At 42.0% G+C, this 25,095-nt stretch overlaps 2 protein-coding genes across 3 annotated transcripts in view; both read right to left on the bottom strand.

Moving 5' to 3' along the window:
• Positions 1–769: 769 nt before the first annotated feature.
• angel2 (angel homolog 2) lies at positions 770–13,464 on the bottom strand. The gene is made up of 8 exons (XM_084000159.1): positions 13,075–13,464; positions 10,706–10,962; positions 9,897–9,966; positions 8,364–8,800; positions 2,949–3,126; positions 2,087–2,156; positions 1,836–1,966; positions 770–1,107 (listed from the first exon to the last, which is right to left on the bottom strand). The coding sequence occupies exons 1-8, from the start codon at positions 13,451–13,453 to the stop codon at positions 944–946; spliced, it is 1,686 nt and encodes a 561-aa protein (XP_083856285.1). The 5' UTR covers positions 13,454–13,464; the 3' UTR covers positions 770–943.
• A 10,682-nt stretch (positions 13,465–24,146) lies between these two features.
• Positions 24,147–25,095, bottom strand: part of galnt14 (UDP-N-acetyl-alpha-D-galactosamine:polypeptide N-acetylgalactosaminyltransferase 14 (GalNAc-T14)) — a gene marked incomplete at its 5' end in the record, with an annotated part of 140,366 nt that continues 139,417 nt past the window's right edge. For both annotated transcript variants that reach the window (XM_084000829.1, XM_084000830.1), the window contains one exon: positions 24,147–24,493. In XM_084000829.1, coding sequence (XP_083856955.1) covers positions 24,335–24,493 — 159 coding nt within the window. In that variant the 3' untranslated portion in view covers positions 24,147–24,334. The remainder of the gene's footprint in view (positions 24,494–25,095) is intronic.

Below are 25,095 nucleotides of genomic sequence, written 5' to 3'. Positions count from 1 at the left end.
TGTTTTAGAGTGGCATGTAGTCGGGCCAATCACAGGCAAGTAACTGAAACCTAAGCTGCATTCATAGAAATTGAAAAATAACAACTGGTCACGGTGGGCGGAGTTACCTTGTGTGTGACATCACAGAAAGGAGGAAGTGCTATCTGCTCGTCTTAAAGAGACAGTTCCTACAAATGGGCGGTGTGTGTTTCTCCGTTTATGACCAGTTTGATGCATGGGGCAGTAAATACGAGGCCCAGAGACCTCCCCAAGCATGAACAAATAACCAAAATCACATTTTTCATGCCATGGGGCCTTTAAGACTTATATTAACACAAATATATCACTTACTTCTGCTTTAAATTCAAAATGAAAAGACGACCGCATCTAAAACTCTGTCAGTGATTCTTACTTCCTGTTTTGTCCCCTGTTGCCATGGTGAATCACAATATCGGAGCTCCACTGATGATGGCTTTTTACTAGTCGTCAGGCACGAGCTCAACGCACTCAGAGTCGACTTATCTCTCACTCAGATCAGCTGTTCTGGAACTAGTTTCACTTCACAGAGTAGAGTTCAGGGAGAGACTCACAACAGCAACAACACTGTGATGTGTAAAAACCTCTTTATTTACAGACTGTAAACTGCAGCTTCCCCCTTTAAAACCATAGAAAAATAGATTCAAGTAAAACTTCATTAGTGGTCGGGAACACGAGACGTCAGACTGTAGTTTGAGTCCCTGACGTTAAAAAACCAACTGTTGGTTTAAAGGGATAGTCCAACATTTTTAAGCAAACTGGCCCATTGACATAATAATCCCTGTAGTCGTAGCAGTAGGTTCGTTAACTTTATTAATTAGGGATTATTATGGCAATGAGCCAATTTGCTTAAAAATGTTGAACTATCCCTTTAAAAAGACGTTGTTCAGTAGTTTCTTCCTCTTCCTCCTCCTCTTCCTCCTCTTGGTCAGCTGTGGAGGCGGAAGCGAGCGAGCAGAGGGAGGTGGTCGGAGGAGTGGTGCTGATTGGGCAGAGAGTTCACCTCCTCCAGCTCTGATTGGCCGACCAGCGAGAGGCGGCTCAGCAGCTGCAGGCCACGCCCCCCGCGGCGGGAGGGGGAGGGGGGTGGCGCTGTGGGGGGAGGAGGAGGAGTGATGTCAGAGAACAGGTAGAGAGAGAGTGTGTGTCTGTGTGTGTGTGTCAAGCCATTTTAAAGGGATAGTTCACCCAAAATTTCACTCATTATCTCCTCCCCCTCATGTGGACTAAGGGCTGGGAGAAGTTTCAGAGTCCTCCGTGGCTTCTCTGAGTTACAGGGGGTCTCGGCGTAGCAGTGCATGTCCATATGACGGTTGCAAATGGATACCAACTGTCTTCGTAACAAAAAGACACACCAAAAAACATCCAGATACCTCCATGCTGCTCGTATGTAATGTCCGTCTTGTATTGAAATTGTCCTGAAAAAAATTTAATAAGTCTATATTTCAAGCTTGTTTTGCAGCGGAAGCTTCTTGAAGCTCCTCTTCCTGGTTCGTCAAATTTTTCGGGACAATTTCTCATTTCAGGGCTTCAATACAAGACGGACATTACATAGGAGTAGCATGGAGGTATTTGGATGTTTTTTGGTGTGTCTTTTGGTTACGAAGACAGTTGGTATCCATTCACAACCGTTATATGGACATGCACTGCTACGCCGAGACCCCCTGTAACTCAGAGAAGCCACGGAGGACTCTGAAACTTCTCCCAGCCCTTAGTCCACATGAGGGGGAGGAGATCATGAGGGACATTTTGGGTGAACTATCCCTTTAAAATGGCTTGCCATAGTATGTGTGTGTGTGTGTGTGTGTGTGTGTGTGTACCCGGCGTGAACAGGATGTAGTCGACCGTCAGCGCCGTGCGTGAGTGGCAGGTGGTGATCTCCGGTCTCCCATCATGCATCAGGACGTGCTGGTAGGACGAGTGCAGCTTCAGGGTGTGTTCGATCTTCGCTCTGCGCACACACACACACACACACAGACACACACACACAGTTACATACAGTCACAGACTTGAGCAGAAGAAACTGAGAGCTGTGATTGGTCGATTGGTTATTGATTGATTGATGTGAAACCTGTGAAAAGCGGCAGCAGCGTTCGTGGCGACGTCGTCCACCGTCAGATTAGAGATGGCTCCTTCCACAGCTGCAACACACACACAGCTGTCAATCAAACATCTGAACTAAACTAGATTAAAAACTAAACCTAAATGTAACCAAGCTTAACTTAAACTGAATCTAATTAAAACTAAACGAGAACTCAACCAATATGAAAATAAACTAAAGCAAAACTAAACAGAAACTAAACTAAGCTGAAATTTAACTAAACTAAACCTAAGAAATATTTAACTAAACTAAACTGAAACTAAACGTTAGATATATTAAATTAAACTTAGCTAAATTTAATTACTAAACTAAAACCAAAACTGAACTAAACTAACCCTAACTGAAACTAAACAAAAGCCCAACCTAAACAAAATGAAACTAACTAAACTAAACCAAACCTAAGATATATTAAAACTAAACTAAAACTCAACCAAAACTGAACTAAACCTAACTGAAACTAACCATAACCCAAATTAAACTAAACTAAACTGAAATTAAACCAAGATGAAACTAAACTAAACTAAACGAAAACTGAAACTAAACTAAGATGAAATTAAACTAAACTGAAATTAAACTAAACTAAAATAAAACTGAAACTAACTAAACTGAAATTAAACTAAAGTCAAACTGAAACTAAACTAAGCTGAACCTAAGATATATTAAACTAAACTAGATTGAATTAAAACTAAACCTAACTGAAACTAGACAAAAACTCAACCTAGACGAAACGAAACTAAAAAAACAAAGTAAACCTAATCTTTATTTAAACCAAGTTTCATTAAATCAAAACTAAAGGAAACTCAAACTAAACTCAGACTGAACCAAAACAAACCGGTGGGGCTGGGGGGGTCCAGGCTGGGGGGGTTAGGGTCAGCTGTGCTGGGGGGCTCGGGGGGGTCAGCTGTGGTCGTGTCCTCGTACTGACAGCGGTGGTTGATCCCTAAACTCTGAGACCAGAGAGGAGACGAGAGGAGGCGTTGTCCTCGAGGAGCGTCTTCCTGTCCAGACACCTGCAGAGGGGGGAGAGGGGCCGTCAGCACACACACCTGAGGAGGAGTCTGTGTGTGTGTGTGTGTGTCTCTGTTAGCGGTTTCACACTGGCAGGGCTGCGGCACGGTTCTGGTTCCCGAATGCAACTTTGAACCGGCAGACTGAAAAAATAATTGGTTCGGAACCTGAAAAAATAGTTGGTTTTTCCTTGCGAACCGTGACATCATCAGTGGGCGAGTCACTTAAGACGAGCAGGAAAGCAGCAGGAAACCGTAACCATGTTATAGATAGATAGATAGATAGATAAAACTTTATTCATCCCGAAGGAAATTATTCTGCCAGGTCGCTCCAGAGAAAATAGAAAAATAAATAGGATACAAGGAGGAAAATATATGACAAAATATATCCTACAATGTCTAGACAATATACACAACAAAGAAGCAACCTAGATATAAGTTAAAAGTTAAATACAGTGCAACATTAATTTAAAAAGTGCTGTAGTACAAAGTCCAAAAAACACAATCTAAAAATTAGATATGTTGTGTATGTTTTATGTTCTATGTTCCTCTCCCAGCAAAGGGTGAGGAATTGTACAGTCTGATTGCCACAGGGAGGAAAGACCTCCTGTGGCGTTCTGTTGTGCACTTGGGTGGTCGCAGTCTCTGGCTGAAGGAGCTCTGGCAGGATGCCAGTGTGGCATGCAGAGGGTGAGAGGTGTTGTCCATGATGTTTAGCAGCTTCGTCAACATCCTCCGCTCAGCCACCTCCACCACAGACTCCAGCTCTACTCCCAGGACAGAACCAGCTTTCCTGATGAGCTTATTGAGCCTGTTGACGTCGGCTGCCTTCAACCTGCTTCCCCAGCAAACCACAGCATAAAAAAAGACACTTGCAACCACTGAGTTGTAGAACATCTGCAGCATAGTGCTGCAGACGTTAAATGACCTGAGCCTCCTAAGAAAATAAAGTCGGCTCTGGCCCTTTTTGTGAACAGTGTCTGTATTCTTGGACCAGTCCAGTTTGTTGTCGATGTGGACGCCCAGATATTTATAACTGTCCACATACTTATATACTAGGGGTGGTTAATTGGCCCAATTTCCCGATTCGATTCGATTACGATTATTGAAGTCTCGATTCGATTACAGACCGATTTTCGATTATTAACGATTATCGATTCGATTTTCGATTATTAATGATTATTGTTATGATTATTATCAGTCAGTTGCTGAATTATTATTAGCCTATTTTTATTTATTGAAAACCACAGATTAATTTTATCTTTGTGCGTTGATTGCTTGTTGGCTCATTTCTTGATTCTTGGATTTTTTGTTACAATAAGTTACTTTAACTGATCATGGACCCTTTGTATTTTTGGAAGTGTCACAAAGGAGATTTAAATTAGTAAGTCTATTTTTTTGAAAGACAGATGCAACACATATTTTACTGTAGGCTTTAGATAATGTACACATAAAAACAGAACACAACACACGTAACTAGTGATCAAATAATATTGCTCTGGAACAACCAGCTTGCACACATTTTACTTTAGCCTACTGACCACAGTTATAAAAACAGAGCACGCTGTGTAACTTCAACTTCAGTGATCAAATCATTGCTCTGGAGCAACCAGATTCTTATGGAGGAAGACCAGCTGGTCCACATGTTGTGACGTGTTAACAGCGCTAAAGCCAGAATTAAAACAGTTTTTAGCAGCTTTACTGCTATGGTTGTAGCGATGCTAATTTCTGTTAGCCCGTCTATGGTGTTTTACATTATACAACGTTAGCATTAAGCTAGCGGACTTTATGCTTCAAAAGCAAGCTCACTGCTGTCTGTCCCATAGAAAAACATGACAGCGGCAGCCTAGTGTGGAACATGAACCACGTGACCGCGCTGGCGGCGACATCAAAAGCTGTCGCCACTCAATTGTATCAATCTTTGTCTCGCTCCGCACCGTTAGCACCTTGTTAGCAACTACACACTTGCTCGCTGGCTCAGTTACACAGCCTCTTGTTATGACAGACAGACCGCTCCACCTTGTGGTTAAATCCTGTACATCCAGTAACAAGAGGACTCGCCTTTGTATTACAATTTGAAAAAAAAAAAAAAAAAAAAATTGAAAAAAAAAAAAAATTGAATTTTTTTTTTTTTTTGAAAAATATAAATAGCCTAATCGATTTTTGGAAAATTAATAATCGATTCATAATCGGTCATTTAATAATCGCGATTAATCGATTATCGATTTTTTTCACCACCCCTATTATATACAGTAGCTTAGTAAATTAAAACTTACTGCAGACTGATGTGTTGATAGTAAAACATGTATTTCTTGATGTAAATGTGGTGGTTTGTGTCCGTAGGCTCCAGAGCCCCGAGACAGCGCTGCTCTTCTGTCCAATACACACAGGAAGCTTCACTTTACATTCAGACTAACTAATGCTACTGATACAGCTGTTAGATTTCATCACTGAGACCAACATTTATCTCCTAGAAATAATTTAACCAGCCGGTGGTAAACCTCTAAAAACCTGTGGGTAAGTTAATTAGCGTTCGTTTTTTTCTCCCCCGGGATGAGGACGGAGGTTGGCCGGCCGAGCAGCTCTGCAGACCGGCTGCTGCCTCTGTGATGTCGCTTTGCTTCTCCAAAAAACATGGGAGCAAACTTCTAAACAGCCGTCAGTTGGATAAACTGGCCGTATATTTGGGATCTAAACAGTTACTTTCTCACATGAACAAATATTAAAACTTAATAAAGTAGTATGGTAGTATACACCGAGTCGGTAACCAAGGAAACGTCACTTCCAGTCAGAGCCGTGGGGGAAAACAAACCGATTCCCCCGTAGACGTACGTGTGAAAACGCAGCATTTCAAACCTTTGTCTAACGCTTGTCCTCTGTCGTGTCTTAGTTTGAATCACTTGTATCTGCTGACAAAGAGCTAGAGATTAAAAAACTCATCACGATCCGGGTCCATTGTTGTCCGTACATTTTAAAATATTGGCTCTTTCACAGTCAGTCACATCCGTCTGTCTATGGAGGAAGTGTTTGTCTGACGTTTAGGTGGCGTTCCCTTGGTCGCCGCCGGCGGCTCTAGACACTCGGAGACGATGCCTAAGAGTTGTTGTGAACCATTTTGCACCGCAAATTAGGGGTGTAACGGTATATGTATTCGTCCCGTGCCGTCACGGTACGGGGGTCACGGTTCGGTGCACACAGTCACACGACGAATACGTCTGAATGAATATAAAAAAAAAAAAAAAAAAAAAAGTCGAGTCCTCACTCGAATCCAGGTGGCGGTAATGAGCCTCGAAGCTGCCTGCAGCCGTCATAACAGACGAAGAAGAGAAGTGATGAGAGAGTGAAGTTAGAGGAGGAGAGCTGTCTGCTTCATTCATGTCACTGTGGCTTCTCAATGAAACAAACGGCGGCGGCGCCTCGCGACCATAACACATCCATGCTCGCGACTGGTCCACCGGACAAAGTCCGTCGGCGATGTTTCACGGATGCGCGGTGCGTCGCTAGAAACGCATCAAACACACGTATGTTCAACCCGATATGTCAATCACTGGTGCAAGTAAAAAGACTAGTTGTGTGCAACAACATATCCTCCCGCAGCTTTTAAGCCTCTTGACATGAACACAGACAGGTGAGGAGTAAAGGAGACCGCACACTATATATAATCAGACACATTTTGTCTGATGAAGGGCTGACGCCCGAAACGTGTGAGTGACATTAAACTGTCACGGGAGCTTTTAACTAGTGTGCGGTCTCCTTTTTTCCTTACCTGTGTCTTTCTTGGTCCAGCACCTAGTCTTCAGTTTTTTGGGGGATGTGCGTGTAGCTGCCTAATATGTTTTATGAACACAGGCAGGACCAGAAACATCACCAAAGTAACTGCTAGTCTAATTTAACTGTGTAAACCAACATTGATGTCAGTTTATTGTTTTGTTTTTTTAATAATATTTTTTTTTAAATAATAATTTAATAATTCGAATAATAGTTGCCAGTTGTCAAGTGCACGTTTTTTTTTTTCCTCTAGAATTAATGAATGGCATTATAACACTCCTAATGCACTTGTTTTATTTTGTATTCTTTTTTCTTTTAACTTTTATAACACAAGACAGATTTTAGTTTTACATTCAATTAGTGTCTGTTGTACCGAAACCGTACCGAACCGTGACCCCTGAACCGAGGTACGTACCGAACCGTGACTTTTGTGTACCGTTACACCCCTACCGCAAATACATTGAAAAACCACAACCTGATCTTTTACATCTTTATACCCGACCGTGTAACGGCTCTGACCGGAAGTGACGTTTCCTTGGTTACCAACTCGGTGTATGCGAGATATGACTGATATTTTAAAATGTACGGACAACAATGGACCCGGATCGTGATGAGTTTTTTAATCTCTAGCTCTTTGTCAGCAGATACAAGTGATTCAAACTAAGACATGACAGCGGACAAGCGTTAGACAAAGGTTTAAAATGCTGCGTTTTCACACGTACTGTACGTCTACGGGGGAATCGGTTTGTTTTCCCCCACGGCTCTGACCGGAAGTGACGTTTCCTTGGTTACCGACTCTGTGTTTGCTGTTTCGGAAAGAGCCGTTGCTGTGGTTACTTCCTTCTGTGTGACGCAGAATGACGTCCTCCCACTTTGGTTCCACTAACTGGTGTGAAAGCTGCTGGTTCGCCAGACAGCACCGAGGTTCTGAGACTCCAGAACCGAACCAGTGTGAAACCGCTGTGTGTGTGTGTGTGTGTGTGTGTGTGTGTCTGTGTGTGTGTGTCAGGGTTCCTACACATTTGAAATTTCCAAATTCCATACTTTTCCCAGACTTCTCGGTAAAAAATTCAAATTATTTGTGATATTTAAGGAAATAGATGTGCATAATATAAAAAAAAAAGCATGCAATTTATCTTGTTTTCATACTGAATGTGTATGCCATTATGCAACCAAATAATAATAATAATTTCCAGGTGATTGTAGCTAAGTACAATAGCACATACAAAATAGTTAACCCAAATAACTTCAGATGAGACCAAACCAAGATAAGATTAAAAAATAGATGTATATTTCCATACAATGGTTTCCATTTTCCATACTTTTCCAGACCTGGAAATGTATAAAATCAAATTCCATACTTGTGTAGGAACCCTGGTGTGTGTGTGTGTGTGTGTGTGTGTGTGTGTGTGTGTGTGTGTGTGTGTGTGTGTGTGTGTGTGTGTGTGTGTGTGTGTGTGTGTGTGTGTTACCTTGCTGAGTGCCAGTCCTCGGTACTTCAGCCGTCCCGTGGTGAGGAAGCGGTACAACGGGCTCCACGGCGTCGAGTTGAAGTCTCCGCAGAGCACGACGGGATTGGTCGAGCCGTCGGGGCGGCGGCACAGCCGGCCGATCTCGGCCAATAGGATGGCGAGCTGCGCCAGCTTGATGTCGCCGCGGCGAGGGTTGTAGAGCAGGTGTGTGTTGGCCACGCAGATGGAGGAGGCGGAGGGATCTGAGGCGGCGTAGCGGCGGTGGTTCGGTCGCAGCAGCAGAACTAGACCCACGTTGTCCCGGTCCAACAGGGCGTCGCCCGGACGCAGGAACTCCACCGGGTTGGACGAGAGCAGCGACAGGCGCGACGACTTGAAGACGATGGCACAGCCGTCGGGTTTACTGCCTGTTCGCTTCTTGTACTCACACTGGTAACCTGACACACACACACACACACACACACACACACCGGGGTTATTATAATTTACTAAAACTAGCAGTCAAAAAATAATTTAGTAACTGAAATAAAAATAAAAATGACAAAAATGAAAGTGAAACTAAAACTAAACTAAAACTAGTCAGTTCCTCACAAATAAAAACTAAACTAAAGCTGATTCACTTGTTGAACTCACTGAAACTAAACTGGAATAAAAAAGCAAACTGAAAAACTAAATAAAAATAAAAACGAATGAACAATTTAAAACTATAATAACTTTGACGCACACACAGAGGGAGACACACACACACACACACACACACACACACACACACACACACACACACACACACACACACACACACACACACACACACACACACACACACACACACACACACACACACACACACACACACACACACACACACACACACACACACACACAGGGGTTATTATAAAACTAGCAGTCAAAAAATAATTTAGTAACTGAAATAACAAAAACAAAACAAAAATGAAAGTGAAACTAAACCTGAAAACTAAAACTACCGTATTTTCCGGACTATAAGTTGCACTTTTTTTAGTAGTTTGGCCATGCAACCTTTATTTAGAAGCAACTTATATATCAAAAATATATGCTATGTCATCTATGACCAGAGGGAAGATTATTTCTAAATCCCTCCTCATTCATGTTTGAAAAATGAATGCGACTTCTATGTTTTTTTCTTCTTCGTGACGTATTTTTTGACAGATGCGACTACGACTCCAGTGCGATATATAATCCAGAAAATACTGTGAATAAAAACTAGTCAATTCCTCTAAAATAAAAACTAAACTAAAACTGATTCATCACTCGTTGAACTCACTAAAACTAAACTGGAATAAAAAATCAAACTGAAAAACTAATAAAAAAAAACTAATGAACATTTTAAAACTACTAACTAATAACTTTGATAAAGCAGCAGGACGGGTCAATATGAGCAACTGCTTCTATTTGTTGATCCTGGATTCTCCTTGTCTCCTTGGCATTTTTATTCTACTTTATTTCATTGTAGGGTTATTACATGACAGGTGAACACACACAGACGGAGCGTACCGAGCCTCTGCAGAGCCGGTCTGATCTGGTTCTGGTAGTGGTCCTCCTGGACTTCCTGCAGACACAGGATCTATAAAACACACACACAGTTTCCATCAGGTTGTTGTACCACTTCAGATCATTGTAAAGTCGACTCTAACGTTATGAAAGTGGTCGCTGATGACGTCATTCATACTTTTTCTGTCATAACTGAAATCACAGCAGGAGGGAAACACTCTGCAACAACCTGTCACTGACAGATGCTCAAATTAAACTGAACTAAAACTAAACTAAACCTCAGATATATTAAAACTAAACAAAAGCTCAACCTAAACGAAATGAAACTGAACTAAAAGAAAACTGAAACTGAACTAAAACTAAACTAAACTAAACCTATGTGGATGAATCTCCGTTACCACTTGTTAATGGTCCATTTTAGATAAATCTATGGTTTTGTTTCTATGGTTATTTTGTTATTATTAGTGGTGGTGGAAATGCTGGGCGAGCCGACCAGCGTTTCTTTACTTTCGGTTTCGTGGCGAGTCATGAGAATAACGCCGCCGTATGAATCTCCGTTTATGGTGGGAACTACGACGGTATGTGATCGTCTTCCAACCTCTGACTTTAATTCTTGATGAATGAAAACATGAGTCTGTCTTGCGCCGGTCAAAGAATTTCACGGTGCGGAGGCTCATAAATGTAGTGTGGAAACACTTCACTTTAACAAAACTCCTCGTTGTCCCTTTAAACTAAACTAAACCTAAGATATATAGATGTGTGTGTGTGTGTGTGTGTGTGTGTGTGTCTGTGTGTGTCTGTGTGTGTCTCACGTCAGCATCGAGCCGCTCCACCTCCATCAGCAGGTTGTGTAGTCTGTATTCCCAGCGCAGCACGGCCGGGTCACAGTGTCGGTACAGGTAGCTGTTGTCCTGCAGCAGCGCCTGGGACAGGATGTTGTACGACACCACAGAGAAGTCAAAGCCGCCACCGCTACTACTGCTGCTGCTGCTGCTACTACTGCCCCCTGGAGGCCGCGAGGAGGAGGAGGAGCTGCAGCCTGGAGGAGTCTCCCAGCGCCTGTGGAGAGCTGAGGAGGAGACACAGGTGAGACAAGGACAGAACCTCCTCCTCCTCCACCACACAGATTACAGATTACTGCTGTGACTCGCCATGCCGACGCTGCCCTACAACGGCAAAGTGCAGTATCTGTAAAAATGCCAAGCTGAGAAAAACAGCTTTTTGTGTTTTTCATTGTCAGGTTTAGAAAAAGCAAAAATCTTCACACATCTATTTCTTAGGCAGGTGCGTCGGAGGGTGACAATTAAGTCCAAATTAGGAGTAAAACCAAGGCGAAGTGCAGTATCTGCCATAAAGCGGTCAAAATTGGTCAGAAAGACAAACACATTTAATTCAGTCCACCTTTATCTAATCAATTACAGACTTGGTAGTTATTCATAATTTGATGCTTAAACCAGACAATGAGGAAGAGAAGAGTTCCCGCACACACGTGGCCAACTTGCAGAATTTATTGCATTGCAACGTTTTCAAGCAAATGTTTGTGCCAAGACAGGAAGCCATCTTAAATAGGAGTGGCTGTGTGACACAAACCAATCACTTCCCCACACGTCTGGATGTGAGGAATTCAAATATTAAATATCAACATACAAACAACAGAAACAGCATCAATATACAAAGGTAAAGAGCACAAAGGTCTAGCACCGAAACGTTGCAATGCAATAAATTCAGCAAGTTGGCCATACGTGTAGGAACTCTTCTTTTCCTCATAGGTTTAAGCTTCAAATTATTATCAAGTCTATAATTGATTAGATAAAGGTGGACTGAATTAAATGTATTTTGTAGTTTGTCTTTCTGACCAATTTTGACAGTTTTATGGCAGATACGGCACGTTACCTTGGTCTTTGGTCTTTGTCTTTTTTGGATGGACAGCAAAATAAAAAGCCCAATAACTCTGGAAATTTTAGCAGCACCAATATCACATTCTACCAGATTGAAGAGAATATGCCTTTACACTTTTGATTGGTCAAAAAAAAGAAAGAAAAAATGCAGATAGTGCACTTTGCCTTTGCAGGACAGAACTGTCCCCAAATAGACCCGACTGGTGCAGACGAGACGCGACTGTGAATTGTGGGTAAAATCGTGCAGAAAATCGTGCAGTAACCCCAGCTTTACACAACTCAAACTGCCACCAGCTACAACCAGTGTCTCCTCCTCCTCCTCCTCCTCCTCCTCCTCCTCCTCCTCCTCCTCCTCCTCCTCCAGTGCTGTTTCTCAGGTCTTACGTTTCCAGCACTGTGAGTTTCTTCCTCCAGTTTTATTTTTTCTTTTCTCTTCCCTTCTCTTTCCTTCAAACATACACAAGCCAGACGTAATACCAACACCAACACACACACATAATGGCTAAGGACTTATTCTGTGAGGACTGAACCAGACAGAGACACTACAGGCAAACAGATTTCACCATGAAACATCACAATTTATCACTCACATTAAAGACAAATATGTTATATGTACAAGTTTTGTCAAATTTTATGTTTAAATATGTAAATGAGGCTGTATCTAATTAAATATGCGCTAATTTGCATATATTTCCAGAACAGAAATCTGACCAATGGATAAAGCTACTTTGTTTTATTTTGTTGACATATTAGAGTCTTTAGTTTTTCCAGAGGAGGATTGTGGATATCTCTTTTTATCACTCTGTAAATGAGAAAATACTGTCACCAGCCCTTTAAAACATCTAATGTCTCCATGTTTTTAGTAATAAAATGTTGTATAAATGAGGCTGTGAATGATATATCAACAATCCCCTCTGTAAAAACCTTCAGAATATAGAAAGGGATCAAAGTGGAGATTTCTAGCTCAGAGTCTGAGTCTGAAAAACTCTTTAAAGACTTGGACTGTAAAACTACACAGATTGTTATTGTCAATCCTACTTTTAGGATTTGTTGCTATGATACAAAGGAAATTACAGTTTATGCAGCCTACATCATTGTCTCAAACTGTCTTTGGTTCAACGTTACTTGAAGGACGGAGCTTCTCGCTGGATTTTGAAATCTTGTTGAAAGGGATAGTTCTCCCAAAATTGAAATTTCACTTTTTCCAGCTGAATGCAACAACACGCCTCTGTAGTGAATCACACAACTCGCACAATAAAAAGAGACAAAACAAAAGATCTTACGTTTCCCAGGGCGACCGCCGGCTGGGGATGAGGAGGTTCCAGGAGGAGGAGGTTCTCCGGGCCAACGCCCCGTCCACGGAGCGCCGGGTCTCCTCCAGTCCTCCTCCCTCCCTCTGGACCAGGGGTTAGGTCTGGGAGGAGGAGCAGGAGGAGCACGAGGAGGAGGAGGAGGATTCTGGTCCGGCCTTTGGTTCGGGACTCTGTCTCTGCTCGGTTTAGTCTGTTCTCCTCCTCTGTCTCTGCTGCCTCCTCCTCCTCCTCCTCCTCCTCCTCCTGCTCCTCCTGCTCCTCCTCTTCCTCCGAGGTGGTTCTGTTGGTTCTGTTGGCGGCCTCGCTCCACGCTGGGATGCTGCTCCCTCTTAGATCCTCCGTCCTTCATCCTTGCTCCTCCTCCTCCTCCTCCTCCTCCTCCTCCTCCTCCTCCTGCTCCTCTATCTCTGCTGCCTCCTGCTCCTCCTCTTCCTCCTCCTCCTCCTCCTCCTCTCTCCTCCTCGCTCTTCCTCCTCTTCTGCGGAGGCTCTCTGTCGGAGGAGCGCTCCATCAGGAGGCGTCGGCCGCTGTGGAGAGCTCTGTGGCTATGAAGCTGGAATGTCCTTGTTGCTGCTGGGAGGAGGTGCTGGTGGAGGAGGTGCTGGTGATGGAGGAGGTGATGGGGTGAAGGAGGAGGCCAGGGAGGAGCGAGGCCGTGCTGCACCGACCAGCTGCTCCTCACGGCTCTGACCCGGCAGACGGGGGCGGAGCCACGGGGACGAAGAGAGGAGCGGAGGGAGCTCAGCCGCAGGAGGAACATGTGGCGACTGGAGGAGGAGGAGGAGGAGGAGGAGGAGGAGAAGAGGAGGAGAAGAGGAGGAGGAGGAGGAGGAGGAGATAATCAATCAGCCGTATCAATACAAAACCAAGCAGGGATCATTTGAAAACTTAAACCATAATATTAAAGGGATAGTTCACCCAAAATTCAAATTTCACTCATTATCTCCTCCCCCTCATGTGGACTAACACCTCGTCCTGACATGCAGCGAGCAGGCGAAACGGCAACGAAAACGCGTGAGGGTGTCCTGTTATGAAGTGTGACGATTTTGTCACGAGTAGGCTATATTCTATTGGTTCAGAATCCAAACCAATCAAATTATAAAGGGACGTAGCTACACAAACTTGTGGCGCTATTCTGAGATTCCTGACATTTCCTGGTTGCTGTTTCTCACATCTCTGAGTGTTTGTTTCCTCTCATATTCTCCTCTCTCTGATAACTAGCTTGTCAACAGGAAGCAGCGTGGACTTATCGACCAATAAGAAGTGTTTAGGGGCGGGACACCGCCGCCAAATGTCGTCCAGATAGAGACAGAGCGAGCGATAATTTCAGGGTTGAGCGACATCGCTGGACGGCGTCAGGACAGGCTGATTGAAAAGTAGCTACGCATTCTGATCACTTTTCCTCACTCGCTCGCCGTCGCTAGTGATGGGCAATCGAGGCTTTGTTGAGGCTTCAACACCTTTTTCGAGTAATGATTCATTACTCGCGAGGCTTCACTGACACAGTGCTCCAGTACGACATCTAGTGTTCAATAAAATGAAGTGCAATTGAGACGTGTCATTCATTGGTTCATTGATTGTTTGAGATTTGATTTGCCATGCACACTCCTGTTCAACAAACGTTACATGGTTGTATGGTTTCAAGCTGACACAATAAAAATAAAAATATAAAATAAACATGAAGTTTCTCATTTGGCATATGAGTGTGATAGGCTTTCGGTATTGACTTAGCCTGATATAGCTATTAGGCTCTGCTATGAATTACATTCTCCTCTGAAACAAGTCGAAACAGTCTATGGCTTTATACGATGTGAAATGGTGTAGATGGCAAATGTGATCTCATTTCAAAATAGAAAAGAAATATGGCAAGTTCGGCAAAGGATTTGATCTCACGTCTGTAGGGTGAAAGCCCGATGTAATCACGGTGCGCCACCGTCAGTTTCACGATGTGTCGTACGGGACGTATTAAATATTTCTGAAACCCATACGGTCGTTGACGCTTCAATCGTTACAAATATGCGTGTTACAACGCTTAAATGAATTATTTTTCCTCTGCTCCCACATATCATGTTATAGAATTCCTGGTACTGAATGCTACACTTTCCAACCAAATCTCTGCCGCCTCAGTTTCTATGTGCTCCGAAGGCTCAGCTCAGCTCTCACAGAGAGCCGAGACAACCACAACACTGACGGTGCTTCATGAATGACTGAACCACTCAACTGCTTCATACGTCATCCAAGTGGTTCATACGTCACAAGTCACGTGACCAAACCACGCCTCGGCACAGTGGTTCGATACAAATGCTTCATGAGCTACCGCGCATGTGTCGGAGCCTCGGGTGTCAGAGACCCATCACTAGCCGTCGCGTCGCTGTAGGTCAGGACGGGGTGTAAGGGCTGGGAGAAGTTTCAGAGTCCTCCGTGGCTTCTCTGAGTTCCAGCGGGGCTCCGTGCAGCACTGCATGTCCATATGACGGTTGAGAACGGAGCTCACTTTTCTTCGTCCAAAAAGACAAATCAAAAAACATCCAGATACCTCCATGCTGCTCATCTGTAATGTCCCTCTTGTATTGAAGCCCCGACATGAGAAATTGTCCCGCCGGTCAGAGCAGATTTGCACCGACAGAGGCAGAGCAGTGAACGGAGACACTGGGAGCTTCTGCTATAAAAATACTTAATTTTTTTCAGAACAATTTCTCATGTCGGGGCTTCAATACAAGAGGGACATTACATACGAGCACTATGGAGGTATGAACTATCCCTTTAATCAATCATTATCAATCACTGATAGTGAACAGAGGGTAAAACTAACTTTTGATGAGGCAGAACGACACAACTGGTTCAATCTCTCAGTTAAAGACTTTTTTTTTTTAAAGAAAAATCTCAGAATTTCATCGCTAATTTAAAAACAAACAAACAATTTAACGAACAAACTCGAACGAAAACACAAATGAATTGAGACACAGTTATTAACTTAGTTACGTTAAAAGAGAGTAAATATTTGTTAGTTTTCAGGGTTTAAACATCTGTCTTGAACACATCACATTGTTATTGATCCATATTATTATGATTATTGAATCAATACTGCTGATAGGTTATTATATTATATTATCGATCCGCAGCAGCTGATTAACTCACGTGTCAGCGCAGCGGGAAGCGACGTCATCGTCTCTCCGGTTACAACCAGCTGCTGATCAACATCATCGATCATTTATCTCTGCTTTTTATTAATGTATTTAGCCGGTTAGCCTGTTAGCTTAGCACCAGCTACAACCACACAACCACTATTATGACCAACAGCACTGTGTGTCCCCTACATATGACGTCAGGGCGCTGCCTTCACTGAACCTCGGTGAAAGTCGCATTTTCTCACATTTTCAGGACAATGACGGAGCTTCTAGAGCAAAACAACAGAACAAAAGGCTTTTATCTTCTTACTGTTGTTGTAAAAACAAAACAACACAAAACAACACAATGACAATGTAACGTGAAAAAACAAAGAGTTATTACGGTTTCGAGCTGGATGTCGAACGAAACCAGAAGCGATAAAAAAAAAACGAAGACATCTGTTTATTTTCCAACTGAACTTTACTTTACACTCGTAACAACTCACACGACATTTAAACATTGTTTTGTGTGTTTTGTTTTATTTTTTTAAACATAAAAAACGTCTCGTTGTGTGATTTTACCGCCGCATTCGCCTCTGAGTGCTCCACATTCCTACATTCACATGGAGCTTGAACGCAGCCTGAACGCAGCCTGTGTTCTCTGTAGCTGCTGGGATTTGTAGTTCTTTACTTCCGGTGCTTTAGCTTCTACTGCTGCGCTACTGATCTAAATATAATATAATATATAATAATATAATAATGATAATATTATTATAATATAATATTCATAATAATTAATAATACTGATGATAATATAATACATCCATGTACGGAGGAGACGTTGGACTACAAACATGGCGGTGCGGCGGGAATAACGGTCCGACTGGAAACAGAGCTCACGGACCCGTTAAGTAACATCTTTCATTTAATTATTTATTTACTTATTTATCAATGTCTGTTGTCGGCGGCATCAAAGCGAAATAATTTTTAGGCTATGTCACGACTTGTGACGTCACGGCCGTGGTTAAAGGTAGAGATTTGAGCGGAACTTACCTTTAGCGGAGCAGCAGAAAATGGCGAAATGAAAAAAAAGAAAAGGTCACGGTAACTCACGTGAAGAGGAGAGAGAAGAAGAAGAAGAGACCGGTGTCGGTGACCGAGCAGCTCGTGCGGTGGAGGAAGTGTCAGCTGAGCGCGTGACACCGACACGACATCATCATCATCATCATCATCCTCATCCTCCGTTGTCCCGGTGTCGGTGGAGATGAAGGAGGACTGAGAACCGGGGGCTCAACTCCCCCTCCCTCCCTCCCTGTGTGTGTGTGTGTGTGTGTGTGTGTGTTGTAGTAAAACAACGTGACCTCATCACCATGGTTGCAGACCCCCCCCCCCCCAATTTATGAATGAATGAATGAATTTTTATTTATTTCGGTATATCAAGCTTAAATAACCGAAGGGGTGTAGGTTGAAGCCAAAGCTTATAAAATAAAATAAAACCTAATATATATATACGCATTAATATAAAAGGATCAGAAATTAATCAGTTCACTTACATTTCTGATCACAACAAAATAAAGAATTGTACACAGCGCATAACCCAAAATAGAACAAAATCAATGAACTTAATTTTCCATACTGTAACGAGAAATGATGTTGTTCTTATAAAGTATCTTAAAGCTGACTAGAGTAGGCTACAGCATCATTTAATATTTTCAGGACAATTATTCCAGATGTTTTAACCACTCTAACAGAAAGACAGGGATTTTTCACAGTAGTTTGAGTCTTTGGTTTCTCTTGGTACCTTATGAAAAACATGAATCCCCCCCCGCAATAAAAAATACCCTAAATTATTAAAAATTGAACAAATGTATTTTCAGATTTCACATTTTTCACATTTCAGATTCACATCTAAAAAGAAATGATTGAAATGGTGAAACAAATACTAATGTTTGACAAATGGGCTTTATGCACCTGTAGCTCTACTTCCTGAAATAAGACAGCTCCTTTATTTCCTGTTTTACATTATTGGACCAACTGATTAATCCAGGTGTGTCTGACCTCACAACAATGGTTCAGACACACCTGGATTCATCAGTTGGTCCAATAATAAATCAACATATATATTTTTAAAAATACACCAGTTAATTTATTCAGTTACCCAATCAGCCAATCACGTGACATCACCTTCAGTGGGACTGTGTTTTCTGCTCTCTGGCTCCGCCTACAGGTGTGGAGTGTAACTCACTTTCACAGCTATGTTAAAGGGATAGTTCAGCCTTTTTGAAGTGGGGTCATGTGAGGTATTACGGAAGCCCTAAAGGGTCATACATACATACATATATTTTATTTCCTCTGTTTTCTAGTGATAACGAGATCATTTTCCACCGTTCTCTCACTAGCAAGCTATTGAGTGAGACAAACAGCTGTTGGAACATTAATTCATTCCTTGCACAAAACACAAACAGAGAACTAGTATAGGTAGTATATTGGTATATTGTAGTATAGGTATATATATGTATAGGCTTCATCCAAAAAAAGAAAGAAAAAAAAAAAAAGTGGCACGGTGGCACAGTGGTTAGCACTGTTGCCTCACAGCAAGAAGGCCCTGGGTTCGAATCCCCGGCCGCCCAGGTCCTTTCTCTTTCTGGAGTTTGCATGTTCTCCCCGTGTCTGTGTGGGTTTCCTCCGGGTGCTCCGGTTTCCCCCACCACTAAAAACATGTCAGCTAGGTTAATCCTCCAGTCAGCGCCACTGCCCAAAGGCACTGGCTCATAATCTGGAGTTGGTCCCCGGGCGCTGCACCGTGGCTGCCCACTGCTCCTCAGGGATGGGTTAAATGCAGAGAAAGAATTTCACTGTACTAGCTGTATATGTGACCAATAAAGTACCTTTTTTAAAAATGTTACCTACATTGGTGCTCAAGGAGACGTCAGTCAGCATGACATGTCACGTGTCACGTTTCATTCATTATCTCCTCGTTATCACGGGAAAACAGAGGAAATAAAATGTATGTATGTGTGACCCTTTAGGGCTTCTGTAACAAATGTATAAGTATAATATCTGCAGTAGAAAGGTCTCTAGGTCTCTGCTGTTGACGAAGTGAAGTCCACATGACCGACACACTGACCCTATGTAACTGTATAGCTTTAACTTCTTACAGCGAGGCCACAGGTGTTCAGGTACAGAGAGAGAACAGCAGCATCAGACCAGCAGGGGGCGCTGTGTCAATGACAGGACACATTCAACCTCTAACAGCCAATCAGACGACAGCCTGACGTTAAGATGAAACAACACACAGCCGTTATAAAACCTTTATTAAGGAGTCAAACAGGAGCCTTAATAAAAACGTGAGCAGACAGGAGAGCAACACCAAACCAACTTCACCTCCGCTCCGTTCACACACGGCTGGAGGTGGAAATGAAAAACGAGAGGGTGAGTGAGTGAGTGAGTGAGGTCACATGACCCAGGTTTGACCTCCACAGCAGCTACATCCTGGAGGCCTTTGCACACCAAGTCCGATTTCTTCATATGCATTTTTTAATGACAGAAATCCTGACACACTGACTCTGCTGCGTTTTGTCACCAGGGAGACGACTTGTTGAGAAATAAAAAGAGAAAAAGAAAATATTGTGTCTAGAGCTGCAACTATCGATTATTTTCATTATCGATTAATCCGTTGATTATTTAAAGCAGAAGTAAGGTGAATGTTTGTGTTAATATAAGTCTTAAATAGTTGTATCTTCCGACAGCAATCACTTCTATAGAGTGTTTGGTCTGAAACACGGGTCTGTCAGTCACTCTGCTCTGCTCTGAGCCCAGGAGAAAACTTTCCTTGTATCCTACAACCTTTATCCAATGAGGAGAGAGAACGGCATAAAGGGGCAGTCCTCTCTGTGTGTGCAGCCAAGGGATGCGCCTGAATGTGGTGACGTAGGGACGAGGGCGGGGACTGCTAACTCCATCTGCTGACAGGAAGTTAGACAAAACCACCGGATCGCTTACTGAAGCTTTAAACAATTAATCGATTAGTTGTTTGGTCAATAAAATGTTAATAAATGTTGATAAACATCAATCAGTGTTTCTCAAACCACCAGACGACATCGTCCTCTAATGTCTTGTTTTGTCCACAAACCAAAGAGAGACTCAGTTTATTGTCATAAAGGAACAAAGAAACCAGAAATATTCACATTGAAGAAGCTGCAATCAGAGAATTTTGACTTTTTTTATTTAAAAAAACGATTCAAACGGATTATTAGATTATCAGAATAGTTGACGATTAATTTAATAATGGATAATTGAGCTGCTTGTAAATGAGCAGCACTTCAACAGTTTATTTCAGGATGTCAGTGGTTCAGTTTGATGGATTATTAAAAGCGACTCCGTGTGCAAAGGCCTCGAGTCCGACGCTCAGATTCTGCTTCCACATCGTTCATCTGTCACTATCCATCTGGACTCGCCGGTGTCTCGTGGTGGTTGTTGTGTTTTGGTTCTGTCGCTCTTTGACTCTGTCCTGGTTCAGAACAAACAGAAGAGGAGGAGGAGCTGCACTGCAAAAACTCAAAATCTTTCCAAGAATATTTGTCTTATTTCTTGTCAAAATGTCTCAAACTAAACTCTTTCCATTTAGAAAATAACTCATCACCTATAAATTAACTTGTTTTTAGATCATTTTCATTGGTTTTAAACAGATTTTCACTTGAAATAAGTAGAAAAATCTGCCAGTGAAAGCAAGTTTTTTGTGCTTGTAATAAGAAAGAAAAACTTGCTCCACTATCAGATTTTTCTACTTATTTCAAGTGAAAATCTGTTTGAAAGAAGTAAAAAGTGTTTAGAAACAAGCTACTTTATACATTATGAGTCTTATTATATAATAATCTTATATAATGAGATTTATTTTGACTAGAAATAAGACAAATATTCTTGGTAAGATTTAAACTAAAAATTTTACCAAGAATATTTGTCTTATTTCATGTCAAAACAAATCTCATTCTACTTAACCCTCTATGGTACGCACTATGATGCCAGTGGGGAAAAAAATGTTTGGAGTGTTTTTATGTCCCAAAATAGACTAAATAAACATAATCTAAAGAAATTTTTAAAAATTATTTATTTTTGGAAGTTTTTGGGGTTTGTTGCCTGTAGGCAACATTGTACCATTACGGTTCGTCATATACTGTATTAGAAACACCAGTCTCTGTAGACTTTCACCTTCACTGGCCTCATCCTCATCCCAATTCTCATTCTCATCTTCCTCATCATCATCATAATAGCCTGATCTTTACTTTACTGCATTCAAAATAAAATTTATTAAGGATAAAAAACAAAATTATGATGAATTATATGTTTTTGAACATTATATTTACACCTAAACACACACTACCATAGTCTCATAATGCAATATTGATTCCATAATGGTCCACTGTCGCCTCAAGGCAACACTGCAATTTTCTATAATGGTACGTTGTTGCTTTCGGGCAACAGGTGCATTTTAACAAGTTTCCATTATTTAATAAGTAAATAAATTGCATGGAACTATTAAAAATTAAACTTTACTAATCTATTAGTGTAAATATATTTTTTTCCAGATGAAAAAGGGCCAGGAAGTTACTGGATGTTTTCAGACCGTTTTAGTGGAGCAAAATGGCAAACCTGTTTCCTTTGAAAAAGTTTGCAAAAAAGGGTTTCAGTATGGCTTCTTGAAAGTCATGTGTTAAATTAAAGCATTGTTATTGGTTCTCTAAGGTCTCCTCTCTTTTTTAAAGTATTACAGCATTAAATGGGATGAATTGTGGAGATGTGACAGGCCAAAAAGTGGTATGTTGCCTGAGGGCAACATGGTACCATAGAGGGTTAAAATAAGACTCATCACATTAAAAGCAGCTTGTTTTTAGACACTTTTTACTTCTTTCAAGCAGATTTTCACTTGAAATAAGTAGAAAAATCTGATAGTAGAGCAAGTTTTTCTTTCTTATTACAAACACAAAAAACTTACTCCACTGGCAGATTTTTCTACTGATTTCAAGTGAAAATTAGTTTGAAACAAGTGAAAATGATCTAAAAACAAGTTCATTTTTAGGTGATGAGTCTAATTTTAAGTGGAAAGAGATTAGTTTTGACTAGAAATTAGACATTTTGACTAGAAATGAGACAAATATTCTTGGTAGATGTAGAGTTTTTGCAGAGTGAGAGTGTGAGCAGCAGAGAGACAGTTTGTGCTTTGGAGCAGCTCAGATTCTCCGGCTGCTTGTGCTTCTGTTTCATTCCCACTGGTGATGACGTCACAGTTTCAGGGTTTAAGGTGCACTTGGTTCAACCCCCCCCCCCCCCTCCTCCCCTCCTCCCCCACCGCTCCAACACGTCTCCTCGTATCGTCTGCATCAAAACTCCTTGAAGAAACGTTGATTAAAGGGATAGTTCACCCAAAATTGAAATTTCTCAACTCATTATCTCCTCCCCCTCATGTGGACTAACGGTTGTAAATGGATACCAACTGTCTTCGTAACAAAAAGACACACCAAAAAACATCCAAATACCTCCATGCTAATGTCCGTCTTGTATTGAAGCCCCGACATGAGAAATTGTCCCAAAAAAAATTAAATAAGTCTATATTTCAAGCTTGTTTTTAGCAGAAGCTCCTCTTCCCAGTTCGTCCAAATTTGATGAACCGGGAAGAGGAGCTTCTGCTAAAAACAAGCTTGAAATATCCACCACTTTATTTTCCCATGATCCATTGCGTCACACCACAACGGAAGTCGGTTTTAGTAGCATTCTAGCGAGTGGCTAACTGGTAGCGTTAGCGGCTAACTGGTAGCGTTAGCCACCAGTTCTAGCGAGCGGCTAACTGGTAGCGTTAGCCACCAGTTCTAGCGAGTGGCTAACTGGTAGCGTTAGCGGCTAACTGGTAGCGTTAGCCACCAGTTCTAGCGAGCGGCTAACTGGTAGCGTTAGCGGCTAACTGGTAGCGTTAGCCACCGGTGTAGGTAAATGTGGGGGCTCCGGGCTGCCAAAACCGTTTTGACTAAATCTGATGTTTGTTAAGTCTATAAAACTAATTATTGAACAAACATTACTATTTCTGTGTGCACGTTTTTGTAATTAGTCATGGTTGTCGTAGTTGTTAGCTTTGCTGCTGCTGACAGCTAACAGCAGCAGCTAAGCTAACATTAGGACGTCAGCTGTACTGTTAAAACCCTCCCGTTGTGGGACACGACATGAAACTACTCCAGTTAGCTCAGTCATGTTGGAACTAGGATATCCGCTGGAGAAAATATTTTTTTTTTTTTCATGGGCCGTTTATTGAGTTATTGTTTATTGACACTGCTAACGGCTAACAGCTAACGGTTAGCCCAGCTAATCTAAAATGTTTGTTCAACAATTCGTTTTATAGACTTCATAAACATCAGAGTAGTCGCAACGGTGATATAGTGACGTGAAAATGTGACATAAAGTAAAACCTCGTCCGTATTGTTCTCATTAAAATGAAGTGAAGATTATAAATAAAGTCATCACGGCCGATGTCTATCAACCAGTCTATGCTATCAACAATACAGTAACAGTGGAATGGAGCGTCATGGCGACACCCAGCCTCATTCTCCGGAAAGTGGTGGATAGACTTATTAAATTTTTTTCAGGACAATTTTGCATTTCGGGGCTTCAATACAAGACGGACATTACATACGAGCAGCATGGAGGTATTTGGATGTTTCTTGGTGTGTCTTTTTGTTACGAAGACAGTTGGTATCCATTTGCAACCGTTATATGGACATGCACTGCTACGCCGAGACCCCCTGTAACTCAGAGAAGCCACGGAGGACTCTGAAACTTCTCCCAGCCCTTAGTCCACATGAGGGGGAGGAGATAATGAGTTGAGAAATTTCAATTTTGGGTGAACTATCCCTTTAAGGTGCACTTGGTTCGACCCCCCCTTTTCCCTCCCTTCTCCTCCAACACGTCTCCATGTATTGTTTGCATCAAAACTCCTTGAAGAAACGTTGATCGACCGTGTTGTCGGACGCTCCTGAACGCAGCACCGTGTTCATGCAGCTGCAGCAGTCGGGATGGGAAGGTCAAAGGTCAAAGGTCAGAGGGTCCAGGTGTGTGTGTGTGTGTTGAGGGGTCAGAGGTCAGGAGAAAGGCCCCTCCCATCTCTGTGTGTAGGCGCTGAGTTCACAGGGGCTGATGACCAGCATGCGGGACGCGTCCAGACCGTCCAGGGCCATCTCCGAGTCCAGGCAGAACCGAGACACCAGGTGCTCCAGGTGAGTCCCCGACTTCTGCCACCGCTGCACACACACACACACACACACACACACACACACACACACACACACACACACACACACACACACACACACACACACACACACACACACACACACACACACACACACGGACTCATTAGACACATTACAGTACCAAGAACACTGCAAAAACTCAAAATCTTTCCAAGAATATTTGTCTTATTTCTTGTCAAAACTAAACTCTTTCCACTTAAAATAAGACTCATCACCTAAAAATGAACTTGTTTTTAGATCATTTTCACTTGTTTCAAACTAATTCTCACTTGAAATAAGTAGAAAAATCTGCCAGTGAAAGTAAGTTTTTTGTGCTTGTAATAAGAAAGAAAAACTTGCTCCACTATCAGATTTTTCTACTTATTTCAAGTGAAAATCTGCTTGAAAGAAGTTAAAAGTGTCTAAAAACAAACTACTTTTTATGTGATGAGTCTTATTTTAAGTAGAACGAGATTTGTTTTGACTAGAAATAAGACAAATAGTCTTGGTAAGAGTTTGAGTTTTTGCAGTGAAGTCTTTGCAACACTTTGGAAAAGAACAAACATCAGGTCCCAGTGGGTCAAAAGTAAAATCTGATCAGATTAGTTAGT

Source organism: Trachurus trachurus (genome assembly GCF_905171665.1).
Source record: "Trachurus trachurus genome assembly, chromosome: 24".
NCBI classification, from domain to species: domain Eukaryota; kingdom Metazoa; phylum Chordata; class Actinopteri; order Carangiformes; family Carangidae; genus Trachurus; species Trachurus trachurus.
Note: the sequence above shows the minus strand (reverse complement) of the source record. Positions and strands in the feature narration are given on the sequence as shown.